Source organism: Fukomys damarensis, unplaced genomic scaffold (genome assembly GCF_012274545.1).
Source record: "Fukomys damarensis isolate Sample0158 unplaced genomic scaffold, DMR_v1.0_HiC HiC_scaffold_15, whole genome shotgun sequence".
Classification (NCBI taxonomy): domain Eukaryota; kingdom Metazoa; phylum Chordata; class Mammalia; order Rodentia; family Bathyergidae; genus Fukomys; species Fukomys damarensis.
In genome coordinates this window covers 59,575,790-59,596,234 of record NW_022900927.1, presented here as the reverse complement: position 1 = coordinate 59,596,234, position 20,445 = coordinate 59,575,790, and the positions used below count along the sequence as shown (strand labels likewise).

Here is a 20,445-nt window from a genome sequence, read left to right as displayed (position 1 = left end):
TGTTACGTACTATTTCTAAGCACTTTCCATATTTATCACCTTCTGTATCTTCTTAGCAATCATCTGTTTAAAGATCTTGTATTAATTTTCTTCCTAGCACATTGTAGTGCATGTACGGAGCACCTGGAATTTTAGCATTGCCCTTCTAGCAATCCAAGAGTGTTCATTTGCTGTGACTGAACCAACATCAGACAAAGTCTTCTCTGTGGCAAGAAACAACCCTTCATCTAACTCGTGTAGTGGAGTCACGGCAGACTGAGTTCCTTTCACAGGAAATACAGTGGGCCATTGAGTAGGATGAAGGTCCTAACTGACAATGGATATCTGGACTCCCCTGCTTTAGAGACTGTCTCCTAAAATATTTGCTTGGGTCATTGTATCAATTAACTCTCTAAGAGGGAGAGCTTTGTAGGCCTCCACTGTCTCCATATTTCCTGTTTCTTCACTTTCTTCATTTATCTCCTTGTCTTCCAGGTGATGTTTGTGCAACAAAAATTTAATGACATCGCTCTGTTCTCAGAAATAAAATAGTAACAGTAACTGTTTTTCTAGACACACAAGTCCCTTGATTTTCTCCTGCCTGCCTATCCTGCCCCATTTATCTGCAGGCTCCCACCTGTACATGGAACCTTTGAGTTCCAGAGCTAGTTACTTCGGTACTCAAGTGTACCCTTCCACGGCTGCCCCTTCTGCCTGGAGTACCGAACATCTGTTTATCTGCCTCACAAACTCAGCAAAATCTTCAGCCCTCAGATCAGAGGGCCCCCCAGCCATGCCAAATTAAACACCCTTCCCTCCCTTATACATTTGATATACTTTGTACACACCTCCAGTGTAATATCCATCATCCTGTAACATTTGTTTCCCCTGAACTAGAAGATCCATGGGGCTGGACAAGGTAGCTTTCCTCCGGGGTCTAACGTCACACAGGAAGCCTCACTGACGTCATACTCAACGAGGAGGCAAACTTTTACCAGAAACCTGAAAAGAAGGAAAAGGAATTGATGGAATTATTTTTTCCAATTAGGTATGGTACACATATATATGTAATTTTGTTGTCTGCCAGAAGATTTTAGCATTTTAGTCTTAAATTTCATTTCCTATTTTAGACCATACCCCAGTGCATAAGTTGTCAGATCTGCTTAGTAAAGGCTGGTATTTCCCAAGTACTCCATGAAGTTTTTAGTTCAAAATAAAATGCATGGCTTTGGGAAAAAATGAAATGTGAGCTCCTGGCTTCTCTTAGCATTTTAACACCAATGCATGATCTTAGAACATTTTCCTATTTAAATGTTGGTTTTATGATCCAAAACTCTGTTGACCCACAGCATTCTGCTATTCTTAGAACAACTAATCCTTTCACTTCTTTTGTTGTCTGCCACTACTGTTTTGCATATCTATTTTGGGATTTCAGAAAGTCTATCCTTTTATCAGTAGAAGCACCATCTTTGCTGTCTTCTCTCTTCCTGCTACTTTTCTTTGTTAAGTTTTTACCATAAGGACCGTGGATATGTGGTTTATAATTATCGGCTCAGAGTACAATTGGGATTGGAAAGATAAGATATAGCTACTTCCTACTTAAAATAGACTCATTAGTTAGGATCTTCTTCATACTTCCCTACAGGGGTGAAAAATGTTCACTCCTAGCTTCTATACCTGTACTCCAAGATGTGAGAGAAGACGCCGGGCTTGTGTAGAGATCTTTAGTTTTGAGTTGAATGGGCAGTTTCCCTCCCCAGCAAGGGCTTAGGCTTCTGAAAAAGTTCAATGTGCTCTTCTATCAAGCTCTTTAAGAATTGCCCATCTGTTTGAAATATGTTAGAATAAGTAATTAATCATTTCTTTTATTAATTGTGAAGCTAGAAATAAGAACCAGTTTTTCTGGCCATTCCCGGACCTACCCTCTTTCTTCTCTTTTCCCCTTTACCTGGGTTGCAGGCACCAGGCTTCCCGGTGCTAAAAACTTGGCTGGTAGTGCACGTTAGAGAGGACAAAACCCTCAGGATATCATGAATTTAAAGATTCTGATCCCTCGACAGTATAATCAGCTTTCCTCTCTTATTTGGCTGGACTGCTAACCCCATGCATTTTTATCTGTTGAAAACAAAGAGAACTGGACAAGGGAAAGCCCTGCAGGCTCCGTGGCTGAGAAGCTAGATGAACAGCACAGCCGCATGTTCTCCTGGCAGTAAAGATGATAATGGATCCCTGGCGTGGAAATGGCTCTTTCTGCATCGTCTCCACGCTCTTTCGCGTGTAATTTCATGTCAATTTCAAGACAACTGTAAGATAGATGGGGTGTTCCCTTCCCTCTACGGAAGAACAACAGAAATCCAGTTATGCCCAGGTTGAATGGTACTCTTTCTGTTGCTCCACATCAAAAATAAAAGGAGCAAATATTTAAATAGTGGAGAAGAGCCAAGATCCAACCTGGGCAGACTGGCTGAAGAGCCTCGGTGCCCCATCTCAGTGCTGTGCCCCTCGCATGGAGGCAGCAGTCTCCGCTGGACCCACAGCGTGGGCATTCATGCCTTGCGGACAGCCAGTGCCTCTGGGGAATCCACACCGAGGCTGCTGTCTCAGGGTCACAGCAGAGCCCTTTGTTGGCATGAAATAAAGATGCCCGGGCGATAGGATCTACCCTTCTCCCACCTCTCCTCATTTCCTCCTGCTTTGTCTCATTGTTTCTCACATTAGAAGCCAAGGATAATGAATGTAAGGAAGCAGGAGGGAGGAGAACGAGCACTACACAAACGAAAACCTGAGCAGTCATCTGAAATCAACTCGCTGGCATGTGCGGGAGTGAGCACTCACTCCTGCAAAAGGCCAGGCTCCCTCTGTGCTGCTGGGACCGAACAGCGAGGCAGAGCGGGGATGGGACCTCAGGCCCCAGAGCCACACCTGAGCAGTCGTCTGAAATCAACTCGCTGGCATGTACGGGAGTGAGCACTCACTCCTGCAAAAGGCCAGGCTCCCCTCTGTGCTGCTGGGACCGAACAGCGAGGCAGAGCGGGGATGGGACCTCAGGCCCCAGAGCCAGGCTCCTGGGGTTCGAGTTTAACTCTCTTTAGACTATTTATAGCGTCTCTGCATCTCATTTTCCTTCTCCATAAAGATGGCAGCAGTAGTGAACCTCCAGTGTAATATCCATCATCCTGTAACATTTGTTTCCCCTGAACTAGAAGATCCATGGGGCTGGACAAGGTAGCTTTCCTCCGGGGTCTAACGTCACACAGGAAGCCTCACTGACGTCATACTCAACGAGGAGGCAAACTTTTACCAGAAACCTGAAAAGAAGGAAAAGGAATTGATGGAATTATTTTTTCCAATTAGGTATGGTACACATATATATGTAATTTTGTTGTCTGCCAGAAGATTTTAGCATTTTAGTCTTAAATTTCATTTCCTATTTTAGACCATACCCCAGTGCATAAGTTGTCAGATCTGCTTAGTAAAGGCTGGTATTTCCCAAGTACTCCATGAAGTTTTTAGTTCAAAATAAAATGCATGGCTTTGGGAAAAAATGAAATGTGAGCTCCTGGCTTCTCTTAGCATTTTAACACCAATGCATGATCTTAGAACATTTTCCTATTTAAATGTTGGTTTTATGATCCAAAACTCTGTTGACCCACAGCATTCTGCTATTCTTAGAACAACTAATCCTTTCACTTCTTTTGTTGTCTGCCACTACTGTTTTGCATATCTATTTTGGGATTTCAGAAAGTCTATCCTTTTATCAGTAGAAGCACCATCTTTGCTGTCTTCTCTCTTCCTGCTACTTTTCTTTGTTAAGTTTTTACCATAAGGACCGTGGATATGTGGTTTATAATTATCGGCTCAGAGTACAATTGGGATTGGAAAGATAAGATATAGCTACTTCCTACTTAAAATAGACTCATTAGTTAGGATCTTCTTCATACTTCCCTACAGGGGTGAAAAATGTTCACTCCTAGCTTCTATACCTGTACTCCAAGATGTGAGAGAAGACGCCGGGCTTGTGTAGAGATCTTTAGTTTTGAGTTGAATGGGCAGTTTCCCTCCCCAGCAAGGGCTTAGGCTTCTGAAAAAGTTCAATGTGCTCTTCTATCAAGCTCTTTAAGAATTGCCCATCTGTTTGAAATATGTTAGAATAAGTAATTAATCATTTCTTTTATTAATTGTGAAGCTAGAAATAAGAACCAGTTTTTCTGGCCATTCCCGGACCTACCCTCTTTCTTCTCTTTTCCCCTTTACCTGGGTTGCAGGCACCAGGCTTCCCGGTGCTAAAAACTTGGCTGGTAGTGCACGTTAGAGAGGACAAAACCCTCAGGATATCATGAATTTAAAGATTCTGATCCCTCGACAGTATAATCAGCTTTCCTCTCTTATTTGGCTGGACTGCTAACCCCATGCATTTTTATCTGTTGAAAACAAAGAGAACTGGACAAGGGAAAGCCCTGCAGGCTCCGTGGCTGAGAAGCTAGATGAACAGCACAGCCGCATGTTCTCCTGGCAGTAAAGATGATAATGGATCCCTGGCGTGGAAATGGCTCTTTCTGCATCGTCTCCACGCTCTTTCGCGTGTAATTTCATGTCAATTTCAAGACAACTGTAAGATAGATGGGGTGTTCCCTTCCCTCTACGGAAGAACAACAGAAATCCAGTTATGCCCAGGTTGAATGGTACTCTTTCTGTTGCTCCACATCAAAAATAAAAGGAGCAAATATTTAAATAGTGGAGAAGAGCCAAGATCCAACCTGGGCAGACTGGCTGAAGAGCCTCGGTGCCCCATCTCAGTGCTGTGCCCCTCGCATGGAGGCAGCAGTCTCCGCTGGACCCACAGCGTGGGCATTCATGCCTTGCGGACAGCCAGTGCCTCTGGGGAATCCACACCGAGGCTGCTGTCTCAGGGTCACAGCAGAGCCCTTTGTTGGCATGAAATAAAGATGCCCGGGCGATAGGATCTACCCTTCTCCCACCTCTCCTCATTTCCTCCTGCTTTGTCTCATTGTTTCTCACATTAGAAGCCAAGGATAATGAATGTAAGGAAGCAGGAGGGAGGAGAACGAGCACTACACAAACGAACACCTGAGCAGTCGTCTGAAATCAACTCGCTGGCATGTACGGGAGTGAGCACTCACTCCTGCAAAAGGCCAGGCTCCCCTCTGTGCTGCTGGGACCGAACAGCGAGGCAGAGCGGGGATGGGACCTCAGGCCCCAGAGCCAGGCTCCTGGGGTTCGAGTTTAACTCTCTTTAGACGATTTATAGCGTCTCTGCATCTCATTTTCCTTCTCCATAAAGATGGCAGCAGTAGTGCCACTAACTCATGCAAATAAAATGAGCTAATCCATGTAGAACATTCAGAACGGAACCTGACCGCGCAAAGTACTCAACACACGGTTATTTAGCATAATGAGATACAGCGAAACACCCGAGCTAGGTAATTTGCAGAGAACAGACCTTTCTTTCTTGCAGTTCTATGGCCTGTGAAGTCCAAGACCTAGACCCTGGCATCTCGTGTCTAGCAAGGGTCTTCTTAGTAGGCCTTGAGCTGCCAGAAAGCAGGACGAATGAGGACAAGCTCCATTTTCTCAGGTAGCAGCAGTGAGCCTGTTCCCCACCAGCTCCTTTTTTTAATAAATGTATGTTTATTAGTACATATTTACAGTGCATTATGATTTCATTTCTCATGAAGAGTTTGTGCGTGTACGTAACACAGCTTAATTTTCCCCCTCCCCCTCCTAACCCTTCCATCTCCCTCTTAATCACCTTCCATTTGAAAAGCTCTATTTTCCATTTTTTTTCTCTTTTTTTAATCCATTTTTATTCCTCCCCTCCTCCCTCCATCTCTTCTTCCCTTCCCATTTGAAAAGAGTCTCCCTACTTCCCATTATCCTTTATTTGGCCTTTTATTTATATTTTGAGTTTCTCATACAAGAGAAACCATGCAGTACTTAAACTTGTGTGTCTGCTTTAATCTCTTAACATTACAGCCTCAAGACGCATCTGTTTCCTTACAAAATCCTCAAGTTAATCCTTCTTTATCACAGAGTAGTACTCCATTGTGTATAATGTGACATCCGTTCACCTCTTGATGGACATGTGGGCCGTATCCAAGATTTAGTTATTATAAATTGTGCTGTTGTAAGCATGGGCAGGCATGGATCACTGTAATATCATGACTAACTCTTTCAGGAACATTCCTAAAAGGGAAATAACTGAGTCAAATGGAATTTCTAGTTTTACTTATTTATTTTTTGAGTACTCTCCATACTGATCTCCATAGTGATTGTATTAGTTTACATTCCCGCCAACAGGGTAAGAGGGTTCCTTTTTCCCTGAAGCCTTGCTAGCATTTGTTATTATTTGATTTCTTGGTGATGGCCGTTCTTTCTGGAGTAAGATGGTATCTCAGGGTTGTTTTAATTTGCATTTCTCTAATGGCCAGTGATATGGAACATTTTTTCATTTTCATTTTTATATTTTCATATTTATTCACCACCCATACTTCTTCTTCTGAGAAGAGTCTGTTCATTTCAGTTGCCCATTATTTGACTGGATCTTTTATTCGGCGGGGGGTCTACTTAGTTTGAGTTCTTTATATATATCCTAGATTTCAGCCCTCTGTCTGAGGAATAGCTGGTCAATATTTTTCCCCATTCTATATGTTGTCTCTCCACTCTGTTGGTTGTTTCCTTGGGCGTGCAGAAGCTTTTAGATTTGATATCATCCCACTTGCTGGTTCTTGCTATGATTCCTTTGCCATCCCTCCACCTGTTTTTATTACCACTCTCTGGTGAGAGTGGAGCCTGCATAACCTGAATACCTCAAGTACCCCCCTGCTGACCCTGTTGCACTGGGGATTAAGTTTCCAGCAGATGAAACTTTCAAGACTTTCAAACCATGGCACCTATGAGTATAGAAAAGTCCTGACACATGGGACATACCGTACTTTCTGTCTCCTATCTCATGTATAGCTAAGATACCAGAGAGACAGATTCTTGAAAAGTATATGCTTTATTTTGTCATCCAAATAAATATACAGATATTTACTATATTTTTAGGGGTTTAGCCAATTTCTTTCTTTGTAACTCTTACCCAAGGGATCTCCTTCACTCTTCCCAAAGACAATTTTCCGTCTTACCAACTATAGTTACTGGTACCTCTACCAAGTCATTTTACCCACATTAACAGTTTTATCAACGTTTTACTAAGGAGTTCCTGTCGAGGCAGGTTTGTTTTCTCTGATTTATTTTTTCCTCTCTTTTTGGTCACAAAAAAAGTTTTGTTTCTAAATTTTAATTCCTCAAATCACAACTGGCATTTTTCTAAGGAATAAACTGGTTTTCTACTTGTCATTATACAGCACACAGTGTAGGGATGTTTTGGGCTCTCTCCACACTACCTGCTATGCTCGGAACAAAAAGTGCTTTATCAGTATTGGTTGAAATCAGCAAATGTGGAAGAAATGAATAAAGTACAAAAAGAGGTATCTTCCAACTCCCCAAGAAACTAGACACCAATTGAGAGACCGCCCTGAGCATAATCAGAATATTAGCTGCCTTTTACTTTTATGAGAATACTAAGCTAAAAGTCATCAATCCATTTTCATCCCATTATAATAGTTTCCAGACTATGTCCTTGAGGAGGAATGCATCTCCTACTCATCTCCTAGGCTTCCCGTGGCTGTGTGTGAAGTTGGTGACATATCAAAAGCGGGTAGTTCAGTAGTAGAGTGCTTGCCTAGCATGTACACATCCCTGGGTTCAATCCTTAGTACTTCAAGAAAAAAATAAAATAGTTCCTCACCGCCCCTGTCACCTGGGCATTACAATAGAGAGCAGAGATTGATTGGCCTTTGGACTTAACTCTTCCCTCTCTAGAACTCTTTCCCTGCATAGTAGAATGTTTTGCCCTCTAACTACACTCATGATCCTCTTCAAAGAGGCATCCCTGACTGTTCTAAAACAAGTCACACCCCGTCGTTCTTCATTTCATTTGGCTGCTTTTTAAAAAACTTTTCAAACCAGATTCATTGGTGTGTAATCAAACTACCATAAGCTGTAAAATTTTCCAGTGAGCACCTTGATGTTTCACAAATTTATACACCAGTGCAATCATCACCACAATCAAGAAAATGAGCACATGCGCCACCCCGGAAGTTTCTTCATGCCTATTGTTAATCCCGCCCACCCTCTTCGTCTCATTCCCAGGTAGCCAGCAGTCTGTTCTTGGTCCTACAGATAAGATTATACTCTCTAAAACTTTATATAATGGAATCCCACAGAATGTACTCATTTAAAAATTGATTTGTGGTTTTTTATTACTGAGTTTTGGGAGTTCTTTATATATTCTAAATACAAGTTTGTTATCAAATGTAAGTGTTCTAGTGATTTGGCTTTTCATTCTGCTAACAATGCTTTCGAAAGGGTAGAATTCAAATTTGTTTTTCTTCTTTTTTCACATTTCTGGAGATTGAATCCAGGTCCTTGAGAATTTTAAGCAAGTACACTGCCAGTGAGTTACACCTCAACTGCAGAATTTTAAAAATTTGATGAACTTTAATTATCAAATTTCCTTTTAGGATTATTCTGTAACTTAATCCAAATTTAAGATTTTCCTTAATTCTTTTTTCTAAAATTTTTCTCAAAGTTTTAACTTTTTAGATTTTATATTTAGACTAGTAGTACATTTTGAGCTATTTTTTTATATATGATGCAAGTTATGAACCAAAATTCTTTTATCTTCTCATGTAAATCTCTTCCAGCATAGTCCCTGAAAAGTTTCTCCTTTCTCCATGTTACCTTTTCACCTATCAAAAGTCAGTTGACTATCTGTGTATCATTGAATTCATGAATCCTCTATTCTTTTCCCTTGATCGGTTTGTCCATTTTGACATCAGTACCCTAATTATCTGGATGACAATAACTTTAAGTGTTAATGTTAAATGTAGACAGATTACATTATGGATGTTTGCATTGTATATGAAATTGGCAATTCCTAACAACAAAAAGCACTTGCTGAATTTTTATTAGGATTATATTGAATCCGTAGATGCGTTTGGGAAGGACTGACATGTTAACAGTGTTGAATATTCCAATCCCTAAACCTAGTTTATCTTTCCAGTTTGTTTGGGTTCTATGTGATATCTCTCAATTCTGTTTTGTAATCTTAATTGTAAAGTCTGTCACACACTTTGGACATATTTCTTCTTGTACTTTTGGGTATTGTAGCGTATTATATTTGTTTTCATTTCAAGTTTTGATAGTTTATGGTAATTAAAAAGAAATATAGTTGCTTTTGTATATTAATCCTATATCCTGCAATCTTGCTAATCTCACTCACTTATTAATCCTAATTTTTATGTAAATTTTCTAAGACTTTATAAATAAAAAAATCTTGTCATGAGTGAATAGAAACATTTTCATCCAATCTAGATACATTTTATTTTATTTATTATATATGAATTTCTAGAACTTCCAGAAAATGTTGGTCAGATTGAATTACTTTGAGTATATATACTGTTGGAGACTATTTGACAAAATTTGGTTATGAGTCTTTATATCTGTGCCCAATAGACATTGGTATATGTAGTTTTATTTCTTTCCTAATGTCTTTGCTGAATTTGATGTTACTAATCCTGGATCAATAAAAATGCTAGCAAATAATCCCTCAAATTTTCTGGAAAAATGTGGGCACAGTGGGCATTATTTCTTTCTTACATATTTGGTAGACGTTATCACAGAAGCCACTGAGGCTTGGAGTTTTCTTTGTGGAAATATTTTAACTACAAATAACACTTTAATAGATAGAGAACTTTTCAGTTATGAATATTTTCATAAGTGAGCATTTGTAGTTTGTGTCTTTCAATGAATTTGTTAATTTCATCTGAATTGTTGAATTTACTGGTCTAAAGTTATGAATTTTACCAATCATCTCAAAGAACAGCTTTTGGTCTCATTGCTTTTCCTCTATTGATTTTCTGTTTTCTATTTTATTTCCTCTATGATCTTTATTTCCTTATGCCTGCTTACTTTTGGTTTTACGTGTTCTTTTTCTTATGTCTTAAGGGTGGTTGCAGAGGTTATTGGTTTGAAATTCTCTTAATTTCTCATACAGCATGTAGTGCTATAAATTTCTCTCTGAGTACCACTTTACCTGCACCTCAAAAGCATTGATACACTATCTTTATTATCACTCACTTCAAGATATTTTTTGAATGTATGGGAAAACATTTTAACAAAACTAAAAACAAATGAAATGGAGACCTTGAGAAAAAAATGGTTATGAGAATATGAGACAGTGGTAACCAATGAATCTTTACAATAACTAAAACCCAAATTGAAATGAGTAAACCAACTGAAAGTATGCAACATATATAAAAAATGACTTGTGATATAGATGGAAAATACTACAGTGAAATTCTAATATCAGACTAGAACAAAATTTACTTAGTAAATACCAGCAAAATTGAAGAACTGGATCAGAATAATGCAAGTGAGTTAAAAACAAGCATCCAGATATGACATGTGAGTGTAGGAGGGGAGACTGAAGAGAGACAATATTTTGAATGTCTGCTTTCACTAGAAGAGTAGGAATACAAAGTTGCTTAAAGAATATCTTACATTGCTAATGGAAATGTAAAATAGTACAACCTCTCTGGAAAAAAATGAGTGCTTTATTAAATTGCAGTATATCCATACCTTGGAACAGTACTGAACAATAAAAAAGAATAAGCTATTGATTGACACACAGAAAAATTTGTGTGGATTTCAGGGTAATTATGCTGAATGAAAAAGCCAATTCCTGAAGGATATATTCTATATGATTCCACAATAACACTCTTGAAATTATAAAATTACAGAAATAAAGAACAGATTAGTAGTCTCCAGCTGAAATGGCATTGCAGAGGGAAGAGATGGCCACAGCTATGGGAAGCTGCCAAGGATTCTTGTTAAGGTGCTGTGTGTGTCTCAACTGTGGCGATGATTTTACACGTGACAAAATTGCATCAGACTAAACACATGTACAAACGCGAGCATGTAACACGGGTGAAATCTGGATAACTCAATGGATTTTATCCATGCCACTGACTTGGTTATGACATTTTGTACTCTGGTTGTACAAGACGTGTCACCAGGGAAGAATGGGCCAAGTTTATAAAGAATCTCAGTCTCTCTTCTCATAATTGCATGTCATTCTATAGTTATCTAAAAATTTAAGAAGTTTAAGGAAAACAAAGAGTTGAACCTAGAGATATTAGGCAAAGAACTGAATAAACTGTGGTATAGCTACATTATGGACTATTATGCAGTTATTTTTTCAACTTAAAGTACATAATTTGGGCTGACCTCTCGGGCTCCACAAATGGCCAGTTTACAGCTTTCTGCTCTGACAGTTGACTCCCACTAGGCAAAATCACTGAGCCACTGCACTGTGCTGGGCTCTGGCCAACAGCACCGGCCTCTGTTCTGTTCTGCGTCTCTGCGCGGGCTGTCCACCCTGAAGTAGGCAATGTATTGGCGCCCCGAAACCAGGGTGGACTCCCTGCCTCAAGAATGGGGCTTAGGGAGAGAGTGGCTGGGAAAGGGAGGGAGCTTCTGACCTGTTTAATCTCTGAATTTGGAGTGAGAGTAGGGTGGGAAGGTTGTCTGGCCCTTTTGATCTGCAGTTTGGGAGCTGAGCAGGGAAGGCGTCTGTCATCGTAGGGTATGGAAGGGGAACAAGCCACAGAATCTTTCTGTTCTTACTAGTTTTAGTAGATTTTCCGAATAAATATTTCTTTGTCAACTATGTGGCCTTAGGACACATTGCATAGGCTTTGAATGGTTCTTTTTATTACTGCTTTGAGTTTTAGTTTGGGAATGCTTTTGTTTTATTTTCGGCAGTTACGCTTCTGGGCTGGAGTTGGCTCTGCGGAGCGGAATACAGTGTCTTCCTGGAGAGAAACTCCTGGAATTGTGTTTTTTAGAAGATGGTGCCAAAGCCAATTCCTGGTTTCATCTCATTCTTTGAGCTTTGGGTTCCTTACCGTAAAAGAGAATAATAATCTATACCACAATATTCAGAACCTAGAAGCCCTGAATCCACCCCCTTATCTCACATCTGGGTATAAGTTTTAGTGGAATGGAGCCACCTGCCCGATAATGAGTTGTTATTCTGTAAGAATTTTAAATTCCAATAACGTATTATAAGTGAATCATATACTTAAACACTACCAAAAAAGTGCTCGTCGAGCCTGACCCAAAGTTCTATTCTCAGTTTGACTCATAAGACAATATTTGATAACAAAATCACTCACCAGGAACATGACTCAAGGTTTCTGGTTATTTCCCTCCTTCTCCCTGACCATTTTCCACTGCCTCACTCCCTCCTGACTCAATTCACCTGTGTTATAGCCTCTTGCCATAAATGGGAACTGAAGGCTTAAATTCTTAAAAGAATGAAAATCAGGAAGTCTATAAAAAGATTTCCAGAGTACTTAATAACCAATAATCTCCCTAAACTATGTTTTATTGCAGTACTCTGAACTTTGAAATACTGCTCCCTTTCTGTTTATTAAGATGCCACACTACCAGGGAAGCCATTCCTAATGTCATTCATTCATTCACTCAAAGAAGATGATTTAACACTTGGAGTTGTGTGTTGCTCTGCTAGGCTCTTGGTCCCTGATTTACATCTTAAAAGATGAGATAGAATTTGAGGAGCTGGCCGGTCAATTTATGCCTCGCCAAGCCAAAATGTTACTGTCATACTTGCTCAGTTTTTTTGTCACTTAATGCACCTGCTCGTGCCTTAAATTGTTCAGGAGGAATATTGTGGATGGCATCCCAGGAAAAGCTAGCATTGAGACTTACCTTTAGCTTCACGCTGTAACAGCTTTAGAGCTAGCCACAAACGAATAGCATCTTATTTCTGGCTTCTCATGCAGGTAATGTTGAGCAATGAGAATGTACCAAAATTGATTCGTTCACTTTTACAAATTCTTAGCTCTCCTGAACAGATGCAGAACAAGTCTGGGAGGATGGCTCAGTGATAGAACCTAGTACGTGTGCAAGCCTAGGTTCAATCCCCAGGATATCAAAATAAGAATCGATCAAACATGTAGAGCCAATCAGGAATAAATTCTAATTAAGTACAAAGCAGTCCACCCGTGGATGCTTACTCAGAATGAGAATGAAGACGATGAACTAAAATCCAGGCCTGAAAATCCTATTTAAAAAAACAAAGATACATGCCTCTTTTTAAAAAATAAAGAATTCAAAGACTTTAAGTGGGGTTAAATTTTTTTTAAAAATTTTAAATCTGAAAATGAGTCTATATGCAGTTTGGATTGTGAAAGTGCATTACGTTATTCAACGAGTGCAAACCAAATCCTCACGATGTAAAGAGTTAGCAAGACATAGTCCTTACTTTCAAGAAATGAGTCTTATACACAAATAACTGTCGTGTAAGGTAGAAAATATTTGTCATAGAAAAGGTCTAAAATGCTGTTTAAGAGAGAGAGGAAAGAGATGTCTTCCTACTAGGGAGGACAGTAGAAGACGTTTCCTAAGGGAAGTGACCCGAAGCCTGCAAATAGGTAGAAATGTGGGACCATGGAAAAACCAACCAGTGTTCCAAGGCTTCCTGCAGACATGGAGCCAGTCTCCCTTGCTGGAGAATTCTGGAAGGTTTATCCTGAAAGGTGGGATAAGGTTAGGCGATACAGTCATCATGAAGACCCCAAAATGTCATCAGAGGAGTTGGGAGGTTATTTTGACACCAATAAAAAAAACTTACCACAGGTTATTTGAAGCAGGGAATGCTTATCAAAACTTGTCTTGGAGAATTATTCTGACACCATGTATAAGTTAGACTTTGTTTTTCAGTGTTAAGTAGAAGGACCAATATATGACTCATTGTTGCATTAGGGCCAGTAATTTTTAAAATAAAGAATTCTCAGACTTGGGGCCCAATTAAAAAAACTTTTAAAAAGAGCAAAAACAAAGTAGATGGACATTCCATAAACGTAAAATAGGAAACAGAATTAGGAGGACGGGCAGCAGGCACTGTGACGGGGGACATCTGAAACTTGGGGACTGATGTCAGCAGCACAGAGAGGTGGGAGAGGGTTGCAGAGTTCATGTCTGTGCCCACGAGATTGACAGTGCCCTTAAAGAGGGAAAGGGAACGGAAAGATGAAAGTTAGAGACAGAGGAGCGGTGATACTGCATTTATTCCATACATATTTATTGAGCACTTATTATGTGCCTGGTGCTGTTCTGGGGAATAAGAGACTTATCTTTTAATTTCTTAAAGCGCTTTATGTGCAGGAGGCATCATCCCTAATCTGCGTGATTCCAAAGGCAAAGCTGGAGGTAGAGAGCAGGAGTAAAGTAGGAAGTAAAATGTTTTTCTAATAAATAGAGGCTTTCTGGTGAGTAGTAAGGACTCTGTCAGGGGCAGCATTCAAGCAGAAGTTGGATGATGCTCTTCCAGGAACGTTGTCACGAGGGATTCCTACCTTTGGAAAGAGGTTAATTCACCTTTTTCCGAGTTCTCTCCCAATCTTAAGAGTCTTCTTCTGACGATGTAGCCCTGTGGTTCTATTATTAATCTGTGGTTTCTCCCAATTATTAAATAAATTAGTCTGTCTGCCATTCAGTAAAACTCAGGCATTTACATCTGTTATTCCTGAATTATTTTTGGAAGATAGGGCTCCTTTTCAGTATTAAAAAAAATCTACTCAGTTAATGTTACCTTTACAGCTATTTTAGAGTGGTAACCTTGGTAGATAGGTTTATAAATACCAGACAGGAAAGGGATTTCTTGTGCCTAATAATATGTTTGTTTGGAAGAAGCCCATGCAAATGAGGAACAAATTATCGTGGTTTCAGGATTACAATGCAGTTTTGTGTGTTGCAGTAATTCAAAAAGGAAAGAAAAATATCTCAGAGAGGTTCGTTTTGATACAGCATGGTAAAGAAAACGAATAATTATTCTCTAAACACTGTAAAGCTGTAGAGCCTGGAACCTTATCTGTGCCGCATTTTAAAAGGAAAGGAAAGAAAGGGAAAGGGAAAAGGGAACCTGGAGTGAGCTCTGCTGTAAGCTATAGTTTAAGCTTCTCATTTCCTGGTGTCTTTGGAAAGGTAAAATTCCACAACAAATAGCCGGGTAATGTATAACCAGTATGAAGATTCAATTCAGATTTAAGCACTTTGGTTTGCTTTTGAGTCTTGCTATTTTCTGCATTTGTTTTGACTGCTCTCATCATTCAAGATTGACGCTTGGATGGGTGTGTAGGAGGAAGCAGCAGCAGCAGGCTTACAGCTTGCAGACAAAAAAAAAAATCTGCCTTATCTGATGGCTATTATTGAAAATGCGAGGTGTAGCCTGGGCTGGGTAATGAAGGGGAGCAAGCGAGGGGGAGCAAGGAGCGTGGAGCTGCATACTGATGAGTGTAGGAGTACTTGATAAAAAGAATTCTGGCTGCTGGCCGCGCATCGCTCGCTCATTGTGGAGTACTCCAACAATCACGCAGGACGCAGACCAGCCTAAGCTGACAGCTTGATATGCATTCTTCTCCTGCCTGGTTCTGGGGGCTGTGTGACGTACTGGTCGGTAGTAAAGATTAATATGTAAGAAATGTGGAGCTAGGATCAAGTCAGACTCCACAGCCTGCCTGGCAAACTATGTTTTACTTCTGACTTTGCTCTCTCGCTGAGAACATTAATCTGTCAAGCTGGCGGGCTCCTTTGATAGCAACTTTCCCAGGAGCATGATGTGGCAATGCCACCTCTCAGCCCAGGACTACCGCTATTACCCCGTGGACGGCTACTCCCTGCTTAAACGCTTCCCTCTTCATCCTCTTACAGGACCCAGATGCCCTGTCCAAACAGTGGGACAATGGTTGGAAAGCATTGGGCTACCTCAGTACGAGAACCACCTGATGGCTAACGGATTTGACAATGTGCAGTTCATGGTAAGATGCTCTCTGTGTCCACGGGGCCGCCTTTTGTGTGTCTTTGCTTCTTATGTGTCTTACATGGCTCAGAGGCAGCCTGATTTGCACCCAAACGGATCAGTTTTTCTATGTGTAACTGCATCCGAAAATTGGATGCCCTTAGGACTGAACTTACTGTGTACATATAGACACTTGCTGAAAAATGAGATCTGTATGCATCGTATACATCTGTGTTCAGTGAATGAACCGGCGAGAGTACTATTTGTGGGCAGTGAAAGAAGATCAACATTTATATTCTCCCTGTCATGCTTTGTTGTGTGTGTGTTTTATAAATTTGCGATCTTAGAATACCCAGTTAGATTATCTCACTCTTCAGCTAATTCTTGATTCCTTAAAACATATTATTTCACTTGAGACTCAACATTCAGTGATTAATTAGACAATTTGTGATGTGGATGCTGTGAAGATCATTTTTCCCGATAATTGTTCAATGAGCAGTTTAAATCATGCGAAAGACCTTCAGTTCATTAGCACACTGTTTCAGATGGTCAATTACGGAGAGCGTTTACTTCCACACACTGATTGAAGAGCCGTGAAGTATTGTTTATGACTTTAGGTGGAAAACAAACACTTGAGTGACTTAGCTGTCAGTATTTAGAAAGAGGGGTTGATGTGCTAAGTGTATTCGTGTAGTTCTGAATCCCGGTCTACATGCAGCCGAAGCCTTGCATGTGCAGACTTCCTACTGGGCTGCACATAGGTGGCAGGAGGATGAGGAAGTGTGCGGGCGACAGGGAGCTTTCTAACCATTTCCATACCCCCCGGTCACATCAGTTCCCCGTGCTGGGCTACGTCACAGCCCTGTTGCTTTCCCTGGGTCTCTTCACGCTCACCAGTGATCCCTGAATTGAGAGACCTACCCAACACAGGCATGTAGCAGATACGTTGTTAGTAGAAATAATTCATAGCTGTTCTTAAATGAAACCCTGAAGCTGACACCTGCAGCTCGCTAAATACCAGAACTGATCACAACAATACTTGGGGCTAGTCAGCTCTTTTTGTTGCCATTTGAAATTATTTTTCTCTGACCTTGACTTGACTATTAAAGATTTAAAGATTATTAGGATTGTTAAACTTCTGCTTCTCCCCTATCAGATGTGTATGCCTGTTAGCTTTAAAAAAAAAAGACATGAATGTAGTGAGTCATACGAGCTTGAAGTAATAATGTATTCACAACTCTTTTTGAATGTTTTTTAAATAAGGAGGTATTATTTATAATCATGAGATGTATTTTAAATAATGAGCTACTCTTATTTTTCTTGTGTTTCTGAAGTACTGTCACTGGTTAGATAGACGATATATTGTGGATATTGAAATAGGAAAACAAGAAAAAAGTGCAAGTTCTTCAAATTCTGTGGAAGTCTTAGGACACGGAGAGCAGTTTCAAGGCAGATTGAGGACACTAAACAGATGGTATTAGGAATCAGAGGAACTAAGTCATTTCATCATTATGCGTGTTTTCTGCCTATTTTGACATCTTTATTTTTCCTCCTTATCTCTACTTGAAATGGGCTTTTCTTATTTCCACCCTTCCAACCTTTGCCAAGATTTATTTTGGTCCATGAAAAGTCAGGGCTGGATTTCCTGGATCATTTAGCCATGTTGAAAGACTTTAATTCAGCTTAATTTTCTTTTGAACGTTAAACACTTATGAACAAATATAATCCTTTTGCAAGCCTCTAACTGAAAGGTTAATCAAACAGATTTCAAATGAGAATTTGGGGAGAGATCTTAAAAAACATTCATGAGTGAATTATGTACAACTAGTACGAATTCTATCTGGAAGGCAAAACTCTGGGACATTTGTGTCAAAACCAAGGTCTAATCATAGGTTTCTTTACTTGTTTAATTCCAAGTGATATATAGTTTATTTTATATACATTATATAAAAATAGGACATATTGTTAATTCAGATGAGCTAATCAAGTACTTTCTTCATGAGACAAAATATTTTTAAAATTTTGATCATGTAGAATTAATTATGAAAATGAAGCAAATCATAAAATGATGTCATTGATTAGTGCTTTACATGCTGTTATACCCCATTTATTTTCTACTAGTATCATAAGAGATTAATTTCTACCTTTCTAAAGATTATTCATTGATTTCCATAATCTAATTTTCCCATAAACTTATAAACAAAGCACACTAATATGATTGGCCCGCTTTAAGAAACAGACTTCATTCATGTGGTAAAATATCTGTTAGGCCTGCTTAGTTTCCACTTGATATCATATTCTAGCTTTTGTTTTTCTTGAAGCACATTCTGACCTGCATTTATTCATCCTGTTGCCTAAGCAACAAGCACCACGCTCCTATTAACCGTGATATAGTGCAGGTCCTGTTAGCTTTTTAGAGCAAGACTGTGGACATCAAGAGGATATAATTCATGCTGTTCGAAACATCATGGTACATCTATGCATAGATATGCTTTATTTTGGAAATACTCTGAAGAGTTATTTTTCACTAATCAATATTATATTAACGAATTTAAGTTTGAAGGGTCTATATAAGTAACTTTCATAGTAAAGTGTCTGTGAAAGTTTTAGGAAATGTTTTACTAGACCAGTTCTTACTCTCACACATAAACACGATATATGGATGATTTATCTATGTGGCTGTGATTAACTAGTATATAAATTACTTATATCAATTCCTAAACATCATTAGAAAAGGACCCTCCCCACACATTTGCTTGCTTTTAAATATTTAATTATTGCTATTCCTTGAGGTTCTTATTACTTAACCTTTGTTTTATAGATGTGCAAGATAATTTTCCGTATCTTTGACTCAAAATTCTCTTTCCTTGTGCATTTCATTCTTGTTTGCAGAATAGTTGTGCATACAGATTAGACCTTTTTGCATCCTTAAAAATATTAAATAAATGGAAATTGGGACGGAGAATAAGTCACCTAAGACTATCGGAAAGTCACGTCCGTGTTGAAAGCAAAGCCCTTAAGGACAGACTCCCGTGCCTTACGTCTTCCCTGGCGTCTCCCTGCCTGACCCTGCCCTCAAAGTCACACGTCATCGCCCCTCCTGCCGAGGCTCAGCTCCTCGCTTCTCGCCGGCCCTGGGAATTCCGGGGTGGTCCTCTGGGCTCCATCTCACTCACTTTTGCCCCGGTTTGCAGCATGTACAATGTAGATAAGTGTTAACATTACTTTTTTTTCCCAGCAGAGATGTTTGGTACGAGGTGATCAATATATAGAACGTACGTGCTTCTCCGTTGCATTACTATCTTTGTTTCTTCTGCCATCTTTATTTTCTGCGTCCTAAATTTTAAACTTCACACCATCTATCCCTGTCACATGACTGCTCCTTTGTCTCTGTCCCCGCTCCTTCTGGACTATCCCCCCCCCATCTTTTATTCTTAAAGGTCTAACCCAATTTCCGCCTTATTCATATAGCTTTCCTTAAGGACACTAGTCCATAGCAGCCAGTGGTCATGTGCATGTCTCATGCCGTTACTCTTTCTCTAGAATTAGGAGTTAACACTTGTGTATATCTCTCACCTCAACTAAACCAAGAGTCTCATGTCCAAATTCTGTGTGTTCAGTTTCCTTGCCATTCTTATAACTCGTAGCATATGCTTTGTGCATAGAAATCAGCGTTCAGAAAAGCAGATACACAACAGATTGCTATAGATGTACCTCCATTCTCCTTGTCTGTTTGTTTGTTTGGTACCAGGGATCGAACTTAGGCGCTTGTGCTTGTGAGGCAGGCAGTGGCACCACTGAGCTAAATCCCCAGCCCCTCCGTTCTCCTTTTAAAGTGGAAATCCTGGTTTTACAGTGGAAATGTGGAACACTAGTAACCCTCCTTTCAGGCAACATCAAATTTGCTATGAGCAAGGTAAAGAGTTATGTTCTAGGGATGTAACCGTGAACAAGAAGTGATCCTTCCCTTCAGACAAGACGTAGTATTGCTTTCAGACCTTGCATATCACTCGTTTACGTGTCACACTATATCACAGGGCTCGTGTCCCTCATCTTCCCGTATAATCATCATCATTTAGCCTGTGTACTTACTAGCAAGAGTTTTTCCAGCGCTAAATTGCATTCGGTAATGGAAGATGTCATAGCACAAGGTAAAGGGAAATAAATCCCAACATTAGCAGTATTGCAGCAGATTTATAGTCTGTGAATCATATTAAGAAGTTTATATCGGGCTGATACTTTTCCAGTATGCACAGAGGCATGGGTTGAATCCCCAGCACTGAACTAATATATTTGTATTTATATCCTTACATATTGCTTTGGATATATACTCCTTATATTGCTTTGAGGAAGCCTGACTCATAGCCTCACCATGCTGACTAGCAAGCAGTTATATTTGCAAATGCTAACAAAAAAGGGGGAAGAATGAAATTATATCAACTCATTTCTTTTAGCATCTCCCGTTGACATTGGATGATTTGACTGTTACTAAAATGGTGAAAAGGCAGCCTTTACAG

General features: G+C 39.8%; 1 protein-coding gene across 12 annotated transcripts in view; it reads left to right on the top strand.

Annotated features, from left to right (window-relative positions):
• The window catches only part of Anks1b (ankyrin repeat and sterile alpha motif domain containing 1B), a 1,036,613-nt gene that overhangs the window by 641,813 nt on the left and 374,355 nt on the right, over positions 1 to 20,445 (top strand). For 11 of the 12 annotated variants that reach the window (XM_010629141.3, XM_033763852.1, XM_010629138.3 and 8 more), the window contains one exon: positions 15,841 to 15,947. In XM_010629141.3, coding sequence (XP_010627443.1) covers positions 15,841 to 15,947 — 107 coding nt within the window. Of the gene's footprint in view, positions 1 to 15,241; positions 15,261 to 15,840; positions 15,948 to 20,445 lie in introns of those variants that run through there. The other variant, XM_033763854.1, reaches the window with a different exon arrangement.